The 14,399-nt window shown below is 35.6% G+C and overlaps 1 protein-coding gene across 8 annotated transcripts in view; it reads left to right on the forward strand.

Moving 5' to 3' along the window:
- Window positions 1–14,399, forward strand: part of RNASEH2B (ribonuclease H2 subunit B) — a 63,515-nt gene that overhangs the window by 42,738 nt on the left and 6,378 nt on the right. For 4 of the 8 annotated variants that reach the window (XM_005585874.5, XM_005585872.5, XM_005585876.5 and 1 more), the window contains 2 exons: window positions 4,194–4,274; window positions 6,679–7,087. The exons of 3 other annotated variants lie outside the window; for them this stretch is intronic. In XM_005585874.5, the coding sequence (XP_005585931.1) occupies window positions 4,194–4,274; window positions 6,679–6,795 (198 nt within the window). In that variant the 3' untranslated portion in view covers window positions 6,796–7,087. Of the gene's footprint in view, window positions 1–217; window positions 4,275–6,678; window positions 7,088–14,399 lie in introns of those variants that run through there. One more of the 8 variants, XM_045377367.2, reaches the window with a different exon arrangement.

The following is a 14,399-nucleotide window of genomic DNA, read 5'->3' on the forward strand; positions in this document are numbered from 1 at the left end:
ATTAAATTTAGTAATCACTAAGCATACTCTATATATAACTAAAATTCATTTTGCCAAATCTAATTGTCACTGGCACACAAAGGTGAACAGAAAATGATTTCCATAACACAAAGAATCCTTTGAGAAAGGATGATCACTTTTTTTCTGAGTTTGAAATGATTGATGAATTTACATGTAATCTTTGTTAGTGGAAAATCTTTTCCTCGTTCATTCTCAGGCTGCTACCCACAGCTCCTCTGCAGCTGGTGTGTTTATCTCCTAGATCAAGAGAATGGAGAAGCCAATCATAAACCACACCTGACTGCAAATTGCAGCGTTCCTTCAGCCCAGACCAGATCTCAGATGAGTTAAACGCTGCTTCAAGACAGGGAAATAAGCATGCGCACCAGCTTGTCAGTGAGGTCATTTCTTCAGCCAGCAAAGTAAAGAATGCCTTGAGAATGTAAAATGGACATATTGCGGATGTTACAAACTTTCCTTCTCCCTTGCATTCATTCCTTGGCCTATAAGGTAGCCAACATGCTCAGAATTTTTTATATCATTCCCTTTATAGAGGTGGTGGTGGCTCCAAAAACATTGTCCTTAGAAAAGGACAGAAAATTGAAAGTACAGCAGTGTTTGTCTGGGGCTATGTTCAGCATGTTGTCAAAAAAAAATGCATTTTTTACTCTGTTGGAGAATGCACTGGGCAGAAGCCTGTTCCTGTAAGATCTAAGGACTGCTCTAGGCCAGACCCATGCTTCTTTCATTCCAGTCGTTAATCTCTGACAGTAGCTCTAGAGGACCTAGACAGGCACAATTGTGTTGCTGAAACTAGGAGGGTAGGTTCTCTGAGAGTGTTTCTTATTTTTCTTCATCCAAAACTTAAGCAGATTTTTTTTCTCCCAAATATCTATCTTCCTTAGTAACTTAGAGATCATTCATGAATTGATCTAAACCTATTCTTGAAAGCTTTAGCCTTGGGTACCTTTTGGAATAATATGTTTCATAACTTTATTCTTCTCTGCTCCTGATTTCTGTTTTCTTATTTTAATTTTCAGAATTTAAGTTGTTTGTGACTTCATCATTTATGATTTAGATCAGGGATCAGCAAACTTTTTCTTCTAAAGCCCGATAGTAAATATTTTAGGCTCCATGAAGCAGATGGGCTCTGTTGCAACTACTCAACTCTGCTGTTTTATTGTGAAAACAGCCACAGATAATACATAAACGAATGAGCATGGCTGTGTTCCAGTAAAACTTCATTTATAAAAGCAGGCAGCCAGCTGGATTTGGCCCCTGGGCTGTCATTTGCCAAGCCCTGATTTCGATTTTGGCATCTTGCTCTTCCTAAACCCCAGCCTTGTCTTCTATATTATTTGAGTTGCTTTTCGAGGTCTTCTACTCTGTGTCTTTCTGGGGTTCCAGTGTACACATTATAAACTATACTGGATGATGTACCATCATTTAAACAAGCGTAGGACATATCTTCTGCTAGCTTTCCTGTCTGTATCCAGGACTTGATTGATTTTTACAGTAATATAGGTGACTGTTTGCAGGAAATATATTCCAGTAGCTGTTAGGTATCTTTGTATCTGTGTTGTAATCGATAGCATGGAGCCTGTCATCCTTAATATGTTTTATGTTATTTTCCTTTACTATCATATGTCTGCCTTTGTTGAAACTCAGCTTCCAACCCTCACTCGCTCCAGTCTTTTCAATTTGTCACTGTCAGCAGGCAGAGTCGAATACAACCAGTGGGTTTGGAGATGTTCCCGAGTTTCTTCTTGCAAATCATTTGTAAGAAGGCCTAACATTAATCCCTGTGGTACTCTGTACTTTGTTCTCTTTCCAGAACTGTATCCATCTAGTCATTTGTTACTGTCTTTCTGAGCCACTTTTCTGCTGAAACAATCTCCCAAATCCATAGTGATTTGGTCTTTTAAATAACAAAAATTTTAGTAAATGCTTCAATCATCTTTTTTTCCAATATATTCAACAGTGCACTAGGAATAACATAAAAACTAGTTATATGTAGAGACTACCACAATCATTTTCTTTTTTTAAATACTTATAACTGGTATCTTGTTTTGTTGTGAGCTATTAAAACACCTGAACAAATCATTTCTCCAATTAAACATTTTATGTCCATACAAAAGTACTTTTCATCTTAAGTTCTTGTAATGAACACTTTTTATTTGAATTATCAGTGAAAAGTGAACCTCACCAGTGCAGTGGCACACACTTGTAGTTTTAGCTACTCAGGAGGCTAAGGCAGAAGGTCACTTGAGCCCAACAGTTCAAGGCTATAGTATGTAATGATCGCAACTATGAATAGCCACTGCACTCCAGCCTGGGCAACACAGTGAAACCCTGTCTCTAAAGAAAAAAAGGGAATGATGCCTAAGTGTTTATAATGACATCTATGTTAGGAACATTTTGCCACAGCATCCTTATAACTTCAAGCTTTTTGTGTTTTGAAAGTATTTTGGCCTTCAGCATTATTAGCTGTGAGTCCCACACTCCTAGCTGAAGATCCCTTTCTAGAAAAAATGTGCATCACCTAAACACCCTTTACTGTCTTAATTTAAATAGAAACATATATTCTTTTTTTCTTTACTTTTTCTTTTTTTCTTTTCTTTTCTTTTTTTTTTTTTTTTTTTTGAGACAGAGTCTTGCTGTGTCGTCTAGGCTGGAGTGCAGTGGCACAATCTCAGCTTACTGCAGCCTCTGCTCAGGTTCAGGCAATTCTCGTGCCTCAGTCTCCCGAGTAGCTGGGACTACAGGCACATGCCACCATGCGCAGCTAATTTTTATCTTTTTATTAGAGATGGGGTTTTGCCATGTTGGCCAGGCTGGTCTCGAACTCCTGACCTCAAGTGACCGCCCACCTCGGCCTCCCAAAGTACTGGGATTACCGGCATGAGTCACTGCACCCAGCTGAAACATATATTCTTAACAAAGTTGCAAATATACATTCACTTGGTGCTGATAGGTGGTTCATTTGTGATGGATTAGTCTTTGTCTTTTAATGATTAATTTGCTAGAGGTTGCTGTGTGGCCAAGAGGTTTTCCTATAGTATGTGGTATATTCCCAGGATGAGCCTCTGTTTTTTACAGCAAACAATTTCAAGACATGGTGTTTTATTCTCTTGGGTTATGGGATAAAACACCATGGGCTGTGGAATCTTTTAGCACCAATTCTACCAGTTCTTTGTTTAGCCAAGCAGGGGCATGAAGAATGAAGTTGGGAAGAAGTCTGTTTCCTAGGGTAGATCCATGTTGGGTCTGGTCAACCTGGTGTCTCCACAGCCAGCCTGAAAATTATAAAAATCTGGCTTGTGATTACCATGCAGTCAATTCTCCATGTTCAACAGCAAGACTTGTCTTCCCTGCTATTGTACCTTTTACGTAATAAGTGTGGCATGATTTCTTCTATATTGTGATCATTAAGGCTAAAGTCTAGCCCTTGACGAGATTCTCACATTCACTGGTGTAAAATGTTCATGTGAAAGGAGAAAATGTTCAGTAAAGGTCTGACTTACTGGCATTGGGCCTAATGGAAAGAACACTGTATCAAAATTGAAACCTTGGCCGAAGTCCTCTACTTGGTGACCTTAAGCTATTCATTTAGCCTCTCTGTGCTTCCCTCTCTTGCTGGCTGCTTGCTTGTGCAAGGTTGTTCTTGCATGGATAAAGTAAGATAATTGAATTGAAAGGAGGGAAGGACATGAAGCTGTACAAAGATAGTGATTATAGAATAATATTGTCCCTTCATTCATAAGTGAACATTAAACCAGCCCAGGAGGTAAATGAAATAGGGATTCTGGCTGGACACCTGGCCTCCTTCGAGAGACTATTCTCATTTTGACTTCTGTGCTTTGCATTCATCTGGTAATTAGCAATCCCCTCGTGCCCACCATACCTGGCACCTACAAAGCCTGTGTTTGCTAGACCAGCTAAGGACCTCAGCCACGTACTTACCCAATCATACCCACCATCACCAGGGCTGCTTCTTAGAAGTGATGTGTGACTTGATTCCCTAAATGATTGACAAAATGTAAAGGAGCCTGTAAAAAGTAAGCCCTTTGCTGTGTCTTCTGTTCCATTTGCCTCTGTGGAGGTCTAAATTATACATGTTGGTTTTTTTTTTAATGGATTGATGTTAGTGTCAAGGTGACATTTGACACCACTTCACTGCTCTAATGTTGCAGAAAATAAAGTTATCAGATGAGCCTGTAGAAGCAAAAGAAGATTACACTAAGTTTAATACTAAAGATTTGAAGACTGAAAAGGTATGTGGGTTCAGGTGTAGTGGCGTATCGTTCGTACTCATTGGGTGATGTACATGAATACACGCGGAACAGTTGCACACTTGATCGTGATTGCAGTTTTGACCAGGAAGAATTATTAACTTGCATTTCTGTGACTTAATAATTAATTCAGAATTGTGTATGACAATGAAAATGTTAAGCATTTATGATTTATTAAGTTACTAGTTAATTAAGACTTATAATGAGTCAAAGAAAAGCAATATACTACTTATCAAGAGTGTGCCTAAATTTTGCTATGTATTCATAGAGTGATAGGGTGGGAAAGGAAGGAGGAAGCTCTACAGGTAATTTTTTATGAACCCTGCTGCCCAGAAGCAGAAATTATGATGATGATGATAAAAATTATCAACAATTTCACCATTCAGCACTCACCCTGGCAAATGGCATTTTGGTGACATTCCTTACTGAGTTTTATACATGCCTTGTAAATACATATGTGGCCTTTAACACTGGCATTATAATACTCAGTTCTGCCCTTTTTAGTTAGCATTAAATTGTGAAAATGTTCACATGTCATTAAACATTCTTTGAAAAATTATTCATGTTTTTATGATATTCAGCCATGGGTGTTTATTTCACCATATGGAATGTAATTTAATATTCCCCTATATTTGGACATATAGGTTACTTCTGATTTTTTTATTTTTTGTTTTTATTGAAGTGATAGACATTCTTACTTATAGACTGTATCTCCAATCATTTCATTAGACACAACTTTGAACTAAGAGCTTGGAGAACATGAACTCTTTCATGATAATTGAAATATATATAGCTAAAGTGCTTTTCAAAACTGTACAAATTTGTGCTCCCAAACATTATTGCCAATGAGTATTTATCTTGCATTTTTGACGGCACTGAGTATCACTTTTATTCTTGAACATTGCTGCCTGTCAAATTAGGCTACATTTGTTTAACTGGAAAGGTTGTCTTTCCAAATGCTTATGGCCTATTTGCATTTTTGCAAATTGTTGGTTCCTGTCCCTTGCCTGTTTTTATGTTGAGATAGTAATGTTTCTCTGTTGCTTTGTATGAGCTCCTTCTAAATTAAGGCTATTATACACTTTTCATGAAATATAGGACACAAACTTGTTTTAACCTTTTCATTTGATTTTTTAACAGTGTTAAATTTTTCTGAGGATTAAGTACAGAAATTGTTTCCCTTTATGATTTTTCCATTGTTTTTATGCTTAGAAAGGCATTGCCTATCTCAAGATAAGTTAACTTTCACTTAGATTTTAAAAATACTAACTCCCCTTTGAGTTTAATGTTTTTTAGAACTGTTATTCTTAAATCAATGTGTAATTTATTTGGGCATATGGTATTGGGGATAGTTCGATTTAAGATCTGCCCAAATAGCTAGTTATCCCGATGCTGTGTCAGCAGGGACGTTGTCAGTTTCTCTGAGAGAAATCTTTGTGCCCCGCCCTTCTGTGTGAGTGCCACTTACTGTATCCACTTGGGCACAGCATGGGGAATGTCTTAAATGCAGAGATAAGTCTGAAGCAGACTGTTGCTTTGCACCATTTAGTCAAAAATAAGCCTACTAAGGAGTGACTGAATGTGAAAAGCAGAATTGTGGGAATCATATACTGTGCCTCTAAAAAATACTTTGGCAATGACTTTGTCTTACAATTCCCAGGTAGACAGGTGGTTTTTTGTTTTTTGATTCCCATCATTTATGCTTCTTCCAAACAAGCTGTGGTGCATCTGCATCAAAGTTAAATCAGCTGCTACTTACCTTCTGCAAGTGCTTTATATAAGACATGGAAGAAAAAAATTCAGTGACCAGAGAGAGAGAGAGAAATGTACAGGGCAGAATTATTTGGAGTCAGCTTTTTGGAAAGTATTGCTTTGTTGGAGGAAAAATAAGGCAGCTATCCTGCTGGTCTGGGATGCTTTGCAACACGAGTCATCTTTTGAATATCATGGGGTTGTCCTTGGTTTCCCATGGAGCAAATGAATGAAATCAGATGGTAAATTGGTGTGAATTATTCATCAAGTGGTAATACAAGGCTGTAATTCCTACCTCTGACAATTGCGGCCTGTGTCAGTTCCATTGTTTGTGTTATTGCACTTTATGCGCCCTCCAGAATTATCCACCCCCTCTCCAATGTAAACCATTGGTTGGAACATTCTGCTCCTTAGAAGGCGGCAGTTTTGTCTTCCACCTCTTTTAACATATTCTGTCTCTGAGGTCTGAATTCTGAATAGAAATCAGAACTTTTTCACTCCCTTATGAAGCCTGTTAGTGGGGGACGCTTACCTTCCTTAATGAAACTTGAGACATGCAGTCTCCTTTGATTTGCATGTATGATTAATAAATGTTACATTCATAACAATTTTTCTCTCTTATTTTCATTAACAGAAAAATAGCAAAATGACTGCAGCTCAGAAGGCTTTGGCTAAAGTTGACAAGAGTGGAATGAAAAGTATTGATACCTTTTTTGTTGTAAAAAATAAAAAAACAATTGGAAAGGTTTGAAACTTTGATAATAAAATCTAGCAAAAATATTTGCTTTTTACATGTTTCAATTTGTGCTTCCTGACCATTAATGACTACCTTTGATGGGGGGAAGGAAGAGGCCAATTTCATGTTCTCTTAAACATTTATTTGCATTTGGTTTTTGTGTTCCTGAACGAAATATGGGAAAGTAATTGTGTAACTTCATGGCTATGGCCTTTTGGGGTCTCATCTGAGATAATGAAAAGTAATCACGGAAAGAGAATTAACATATAGCGTCAGGATTTTCTCAATAAACTGACCTGTGACAATGTTAGAGTGTATGACTGTTTTTTAATGCAACTTTGCACCCAGTAGGTATAGTAATAATATTTTTAGTATACTGAGGGAAACTGGATTACAAAACTGTCAGGTAAATTATTACTTTTAAAAAGGCTTTAGTTTTTGGTAAATTTGTTTAATGGTGTTTCTCTGTCTTTATGAATACATGTTCTTTGTAGAAAATAGAGAAAGTAATAAAATAAGAATTTCAATCTCCCATTTCTTCATTACCCAGAGATAATATATTTTCTTATAACAATTTTTAGAAGGGAATTACAGTAATTTTATGACTTTTTTTTTTCAACTTTTATTTTAGACTCAGGGGGTACATATGCAGGTTTGTTACAGAGCGATACTGTGTGATGCTGAGGTTTGGGATGTGATTGAACCTGTCACCCAGGTAGTGAGCATAGTACCCGATGGGTAATTTTTCAAACCTGGCTCCTCTCCCACTCTCCCTCCCCTTGAAGTCCCCGGTGTCTATCTTTGCTATCTTTATGTCCATTTGTAGCCAACATTTGGCTGTTACTTATAAGTGAGAACATGTGGTATTTGGTTTTCTGGGTTTTATTTGTTTGTTTGTTTTTTGCATTAATTCGTTCAGGATAATGGCCTCCAGCTGCATCCATGTTGCTGCAAAGGACATGATTTCATTCTCTTTTAGGGCTGTGTAGTATTCCTTGGTGTATATGTCCCATGTTTTCTTTATCCATTCCACCGTTGATGGACTCCTGGGTTGATCCCATATCTTTGCTATTGTAAGGAGTGCAGTGATGAACATACAGGTGCATGTATCTTTTTGGTAGAATAATTTATTTTTCTTTGAGTACATAGCCAGTAGTGGCCAATAGTGGGATTTCTGGGTCGAATGGTAGTTCTGTTTCTAGTTCTTTGAGAAATCTCCAAACTGCTTTCCATAGTGGCTGAACTAATTTACATTCTCACCAAAAGTGTTCCCTTTTCTCTGCAGCCCTGCCAACATCATCTGTTATTTTTTTACTTTTAAATAATACCTGCTCTGACTGGTGGGAGATGGTATCTCATTGTGGTTTTCATTTGCTTTGCTCTGATGATTAGTGATGATGGGCATTTTTTAATATGTTTGTGATCACTTGTATGTCTTCTTTTGAGAAGTGTCTGTTTATGTCTTTTGCCTACTTTTTAATGGGGCTATTTGTATCTTATTGATTTGTGTAAAGTTCCTTATAGATTCTGGATGTTAGTCTTTTGTCAGATGCATAGTTTTTCTCACTCTGTAGGTTGTCTGTTTACTCTGTTGATACTTTATTTTGCTGTGCAGAAGCTCTTTAGTTTAATTAGGCCCCCACTTGTCAATTTTTATTTTTGTTGTAATTGCTTTTGAGCACTTAGTCATAAATTGTTTGCCAAGGCTGATGTTGAAAAGGGTATTTCCTAGGTTTTCTTCTAGGATTTTTATAGCTTGAGGTCTTACAGTTTTTAATCCATCTTGAGTTAATTTTTGTATATGGTGATAGGTAGGAGTCCAGTTTTATTCCTCTGCATATGGCTGGTCATGTATCCCAGCACCATTTATTGAACAGGGAGTCCTTTCCCCATTGCTTATTTTTGTTGACTTTGTTGAAGATCTGATAGCTATAGGTGTGTGGCTTTATTTCTGGGTTCTCTATTCTCTTCCTTTGACCTATGTATCTGTTTTTATATCAGTACTATATTGTCTTGATTACTGTAGCCTCGTAGTATAGTTTGCATGGGTAATGTGGATGCCTTGGATAATGTGGATAATGTTGGATAATGTGATGCCTCTGGCTTTGTTCTTTTTGCTTAGGATTGCTTTGACTATCTAAGCTCTTTTTTGGTTCCATATGAATTTTAGAATAGTTATTTTCTAATTCTGTGAAGAATCACATTAGTTACTTTTTTATAAACTTTATTTTGTTACTATTTTCCCAGACTACTAACTCTTCTTTATAAATATGGTTTTTTTTAATGACAGTGTAATTTTTGATTATTTGAATATTTGATTGTTTAACAACCATGATCCTGTTTGGACATTTGGATTATTCACAAATGTTCAGTGTTTGAAGAATCAGATTATAAGTAAATATTTGTCCACATCTTTTATTGTTTCCTTATAATGGATTTTTGGATGTGGGCTTATTAGATTTTCAAATATATATTTGTGGGAATATATTTCATGGAAAGCTTATAGACTCTTGCACTCTAACAAACAGTGGGTGTGAAAGCTTAATGCCGCCTTGTTAGCACTGGTTGTTACCTTTGGAAATAAGTGAAAAAACATTTTATTGTAGTTTTAATTCATTAGTAGTGATTTTGAACATTTTTTCGTACTTACTAATCAATTGTCATCTTATAGAGAATTGTCTTTTATATTCTTTGCTACATTATTAGAGTATCAATATTTTTCTTATTGACTAAAAGTATTCTATAGCTTAAGGACATTAATTTTGTCTACTGTGTTTGTTGTAAATTTCTTTTCTTGGTTTATACTTTGCCTTTAATTTTGCTTATGATTTTTGACATGCAGGTATTTTTAGTTTTTATGTAGACATATATACATAAACTTTTCCTTTACACAGATATTGTGCTTAGAAAGATATTTCATTTTACAGGAAATTTAACTAGACACTTTTATTTTCTTCTGATTTTTTAATAGTTATATTTTTGGTTCTTTTTTGGTTTTTTTTTTAGATGGAGTTTCGCTCTTATTGCCCAGGCTGGAGTACAATGGTGCGATCTCAGCTCACCACAACCTCCGCCTTCTGAGTTCAAGTGATTCTCCTGCCTCAGCCTCCTGAGTAGCTGGGATTATAGGCATGTGCCACCATGCCTGGCTAGTTTTGTATTTTCAGTAGAGACAGGGTTTCTCCATGTTGGTCAGGCTAGTCTTGAACTCCCAACCTCAGGTGATCTGCCTGCCTTGGCCTCCCAAAGTGCTGAGATTACAGGTGTGAGCCACCACACCTGGCCTCTTTTTGTTTTATATTTAATTACTTAAATCATCTAGAGAATGTATAATTATGTTTAAATATGTTGTGAGGTAAAGCTGTAATTTAATTATTTTCTCACCAGTTTAGTTTTTCATTTAATCTGTAGGGTTATTTTGTCAAATTCTCGGAGTAAGTTCCAATGGAATTTTTATTGAGATTTTGTTAGATGCATAACTTACTTTGGGAAAACAAACATCTTTACAAACTTAAATATTCTTATTTGGGAATATAGTATTTATTTTTATTTACTCAAATCTTAAGCATACCTTTCACTAACATTTGGTTCTTCATCTTCAATAGGTTCTAGACATCTCTTTGTAGGAGTATGTGTAGATATTTTCATTGCTATTAATGAAATCTGGTTTTTTCCAGCTAGGTCTATCAACTGGTCATTTTGTGGTAAAGTTTTATATTTTTATATATTTATCTTTTAAATAACCAGTTTACTAAACTATTAATGGAAAAATTTTCCATTTTATTTATTTTGGGTTTCAGTACATAATATAGTATGTAATTTAGTTTTTAAAAATTGCATGCAATTCTTTCTAATAGTTACACCTCTTTTATTATATTTTTTACATTATATTACATGGGCTAGAATATCCGGAACAGTATTAAAGAGTAATAATAGCTGTCTGTGTCTAATTGGTGATTTTATTGATGTGCTTTACCATTAATTCTGACACTAGCTGTTGCTAATATGATAAAGAATATCCATCCTTTTATACTTAGTTTCCTTAAGGTTTAAATTAGTAATTGGTGTTGGTTGTTATCAGATATCTTTTTGGCATCTATTGAAGTGTCCATAAAGTTTTTACTACCATCAAACTGTATCTGAGTGTCTGATAAACTCCCCCTGGCAGTAAAGGATCAATAACACAGTGGATGCATCCTATCTTTCTTAGCCTTTGTCAAATATAGTTTTCAGTTAGACTTTCTACGCTTTTATTAAGGAATTTTGCAGCCATATTTATAAGCAATGCTGCTGTTAGGCTTTAGCATTAGAATTAGGCTAGCTTTCCTTTTTTTCCAATATTCTGGAAGGATTCATTTTGCATTATGATATTTTATTGCTGGAAAATGTTTAAGAATCTTAGAGGTAAAACCATCTAGCACTGGAGCCTTTTTGTTGTTGTTACAGTTTTTTTTAATCTGCAAGAATTTCTCATCTGTTCTTTGTCTTACTCGACATTTTTGAGGAGTACAGGGTAAATATTTGCTGGAATATTTCTCATTCTAATGTTTCTTTCTGATTAAATTCAGGTCATACTCTTAGGGCACCTACAGAAGCAATATGTCTTTCTCAGTATACCATGGCAGGAATCACAGTCTATCCCAATATCAGTGTTGTTGATTTTGATCACTTGATTAAGGTGCTGCCTACAAGTTTTTCATTGTGAATTATTGTTGATTATTTTTGTAATTAATAAGCAATTTGTGGGTAAGTATTCTGGGACTTTGTAAGTATCCTATTTCTTATCAGATGTTTGCCCACTAGTTGTAGGATCTGATGATTTTCTAACTTTCATATCTTCTATATTTATCAATTGGTATTCTTCTGTAAGGAAGAACTTTCCCTTTTCCTTGCTTCCTCACTCATTTATGGATTCTTAACAGTATGGCTTTATAGATTTTTATTTTGTCCAGTGGGCTGTATTACATTATTATTATTAATTTTAATGCTCATGTTGTTTCAGAAGAGCTAGTGGGAGACCCTTCAAGCTGACTTCTATATCTTTTGAGTATGTTTCTATCATTCTTTAATACATTCCTACTTCTGTGACTGGAGTTTCAGACTCTTGCACTTTCCCTGTGCAAGCCCTGAATCCACCTTTTTTTCAAGGAACGCTGGTTCCTTTCAGGGAAGAATGGAGTTTAGAAACCAAGATCTAGGCAGTAGGTATGCTCATTGCTATTGGTATGTCATTGCTTAGGAGCCAACACTAGGAAATGTGTGTGTGTGTGTACAACATGTACACACACATATATACACTATATACTCATATCAACATTTCTAAATCTATCCATGTATCTATCAGTATTTATCTACGTATGTGGTTTTTTGGTAGATTCCCTTTATCAGGCTGAGAAAGTTTCCTTCCATGCCTAGTTCACTGTGAGTTTTTATCATATATGGGTATTGAATATATAGGTATTATCATATGTAGATATTGTCAAATAATTTGTATCTATTGAGATGATCAAGTAGTTTTCTTTTTAATAAAGGAATGTCTTTTAATATATGAATTATAATTATTGATTTTTGAATGTTAAACTAACTTTGCATTCTTGAGATAATCCCTACTTGGTCACAGTACATTATTCTTTTTATATGTAGTATGAGGGGTTTTTTTCCTAATATTTTGTTAAGTACTTTCGTATCTCTGTTCATGAGGGATATTGGTCTGTGGTTTTCTTTACTTGTAATGATTTTGTCTGATTTTGATGTCAGGGTAAAACTGGGCTTATAAAATGAGTTGGGAAGTATTCTTTTATCACTTACTTTCTGAAAGAGTTTGTGTGAGGTTGGTGTTGTTGCTTCCTTATATGTTGGACAGAATTCACCAGTGAAGCCATTTGGATCTAGAATTTTCTTTGGGGAAAACTTTTAAATTACTAATTCAATTTCTGTAATAGATGAAGAGCTATTCTAATTTTCATTTTTTTTCTTGTGCCAGTTTTGGTAATTTATATCTTTCAAGGAATGTATCCATTTGATCTAGGTTGTCAAATTTATTGGCATAAGTTGTTCATCATATTTTTATTATCCTTTTAATGTCTGTGGATCTGTAGTGATGTTCCCTTTTTCATACCTGATGTTGGTCATCTGTGTCTTCTTTTTGCTTTCTCTATTAGTATAGCTAAAGGTTTATCAATTTCATTGATCCTTTCAAAGAACCATTGTCTTCTGGCTTGCATAATCTCTGATGAGACATCTATGATATTTCTTATATTTCCTCTCCTTTACATAATGTATCTCCTCCTCATGGCTTCTTTTAAAATTTTCTTCTTTATTACTAGTTTTCAGCAAGTTGACTATGATGTGTTGATGTGATTTTCTTTTTGTTTATCTCATTTGGGAGTTTATTAAGCTCCTTGAACTTTTGAATTTTTAATTTTCATCAAATATGGAAAATTTCTGGCCAGTATTTCTTTAAATACTTTTTTCTGTTCTTTCCTCCCTTTTCTCCCTATCCCCTCAGCTTCTGGGCCTCCAATTTCATGTATGCTGGAACACTTGGTATTGTCCTCCAGGTCCTATCACTGAGTTTCTGTTTTGTTGTTTGTTTATGTTCAATTTTTAGACAGTTTCTCTTGGTGTATTTTCAAGTTTACTTTGATTTATAGTATTTCATCTTCTGTTAACCTTATTTAATTTTTACTTTAAATATTGTAAATTTGTTTTCTTCTTTTTTTTTTTTTTTGTGATGGAGTTTCGCTCCTGTTGCCCAGGCTGGAGTGCAATGGCGCGATCTCAGCTCACTGCAGCTTCTGCCTCCTGGGTTCAAGTGATTCTCCTGCCTCAGCCTCCCGAGTAGCTGGGATTACAGTCATGTGCCACCACACCTGGCTAATTTTGTATTTTTAGTAAAGATGGGGTTTCTCCATGTTGGTCAGGCTGGTCTTGAACTCCCAACCTCAGGTGATCTGCCCACCTCGGCCTCCCAAAGTCCTGGGATTACAAGCCTGAGCTACCACACCCGGCCTTAAATATTGTAATTTTTAGTTCTAGATGTTCCATTTGGTTCTTCTTTATGTCTTCCCAGATCTCTTATTATGGTTGCGGTTTTCTTTAAATGCTTCAATGTAGTTAAAAAAGCTACTTAAATGTCCTCATCTGCTAGTTCTATTATCTTTGTTATTTTCTGTCTTCTAGGTCTGTTTTTTTTCTCTCTCTCTTTTACTTTATTTTGAAATCATTTTATACTTATAGAAAAGTCACAAAAATAGTAGAGTTTAGATATGACGTTTACCCAGCTTCCCTCGATGTTAGCATACATAACCATACTACAAGAATCAAAACCAGAAAATTTACAACCTTATTGTACTTTCACCTATCTTTCCACTAATACTTTTTTAATTTCAGAATTCAGTCTGTGATTCTACATTGCATTTAGCTGCCACATCTCTTCAGTGTTTTCTAACTTGTAAGAGTCCCAGCCGGGCACGGTGGCTCACTCTTGTAATCCCAGCATTTTGGGAGGCCAAGGTGGGCAGATCACCTGAGATTGGGAGTTTGAGATCAGCCTGACCAACATGGAGAAATCCTGTCTCTACTAAAACTACAAAAAATTAGGCGGGCATGGTGGCACA

Source organism: Macaca fascicularis, chromosome 17 (assembly GCF_037993035.2).
Source record: "Macaca fascicularis isolate 582-1 chromosome 17, T2T-MFA8v1.1".
Classification (NCBI taxonomy): domain Eukaryota; kingdom Metazoa; phylum Chordata; class Mammalia; order Primates; family Cercopithecidae; genus Macaca; species Macaca fascicularis.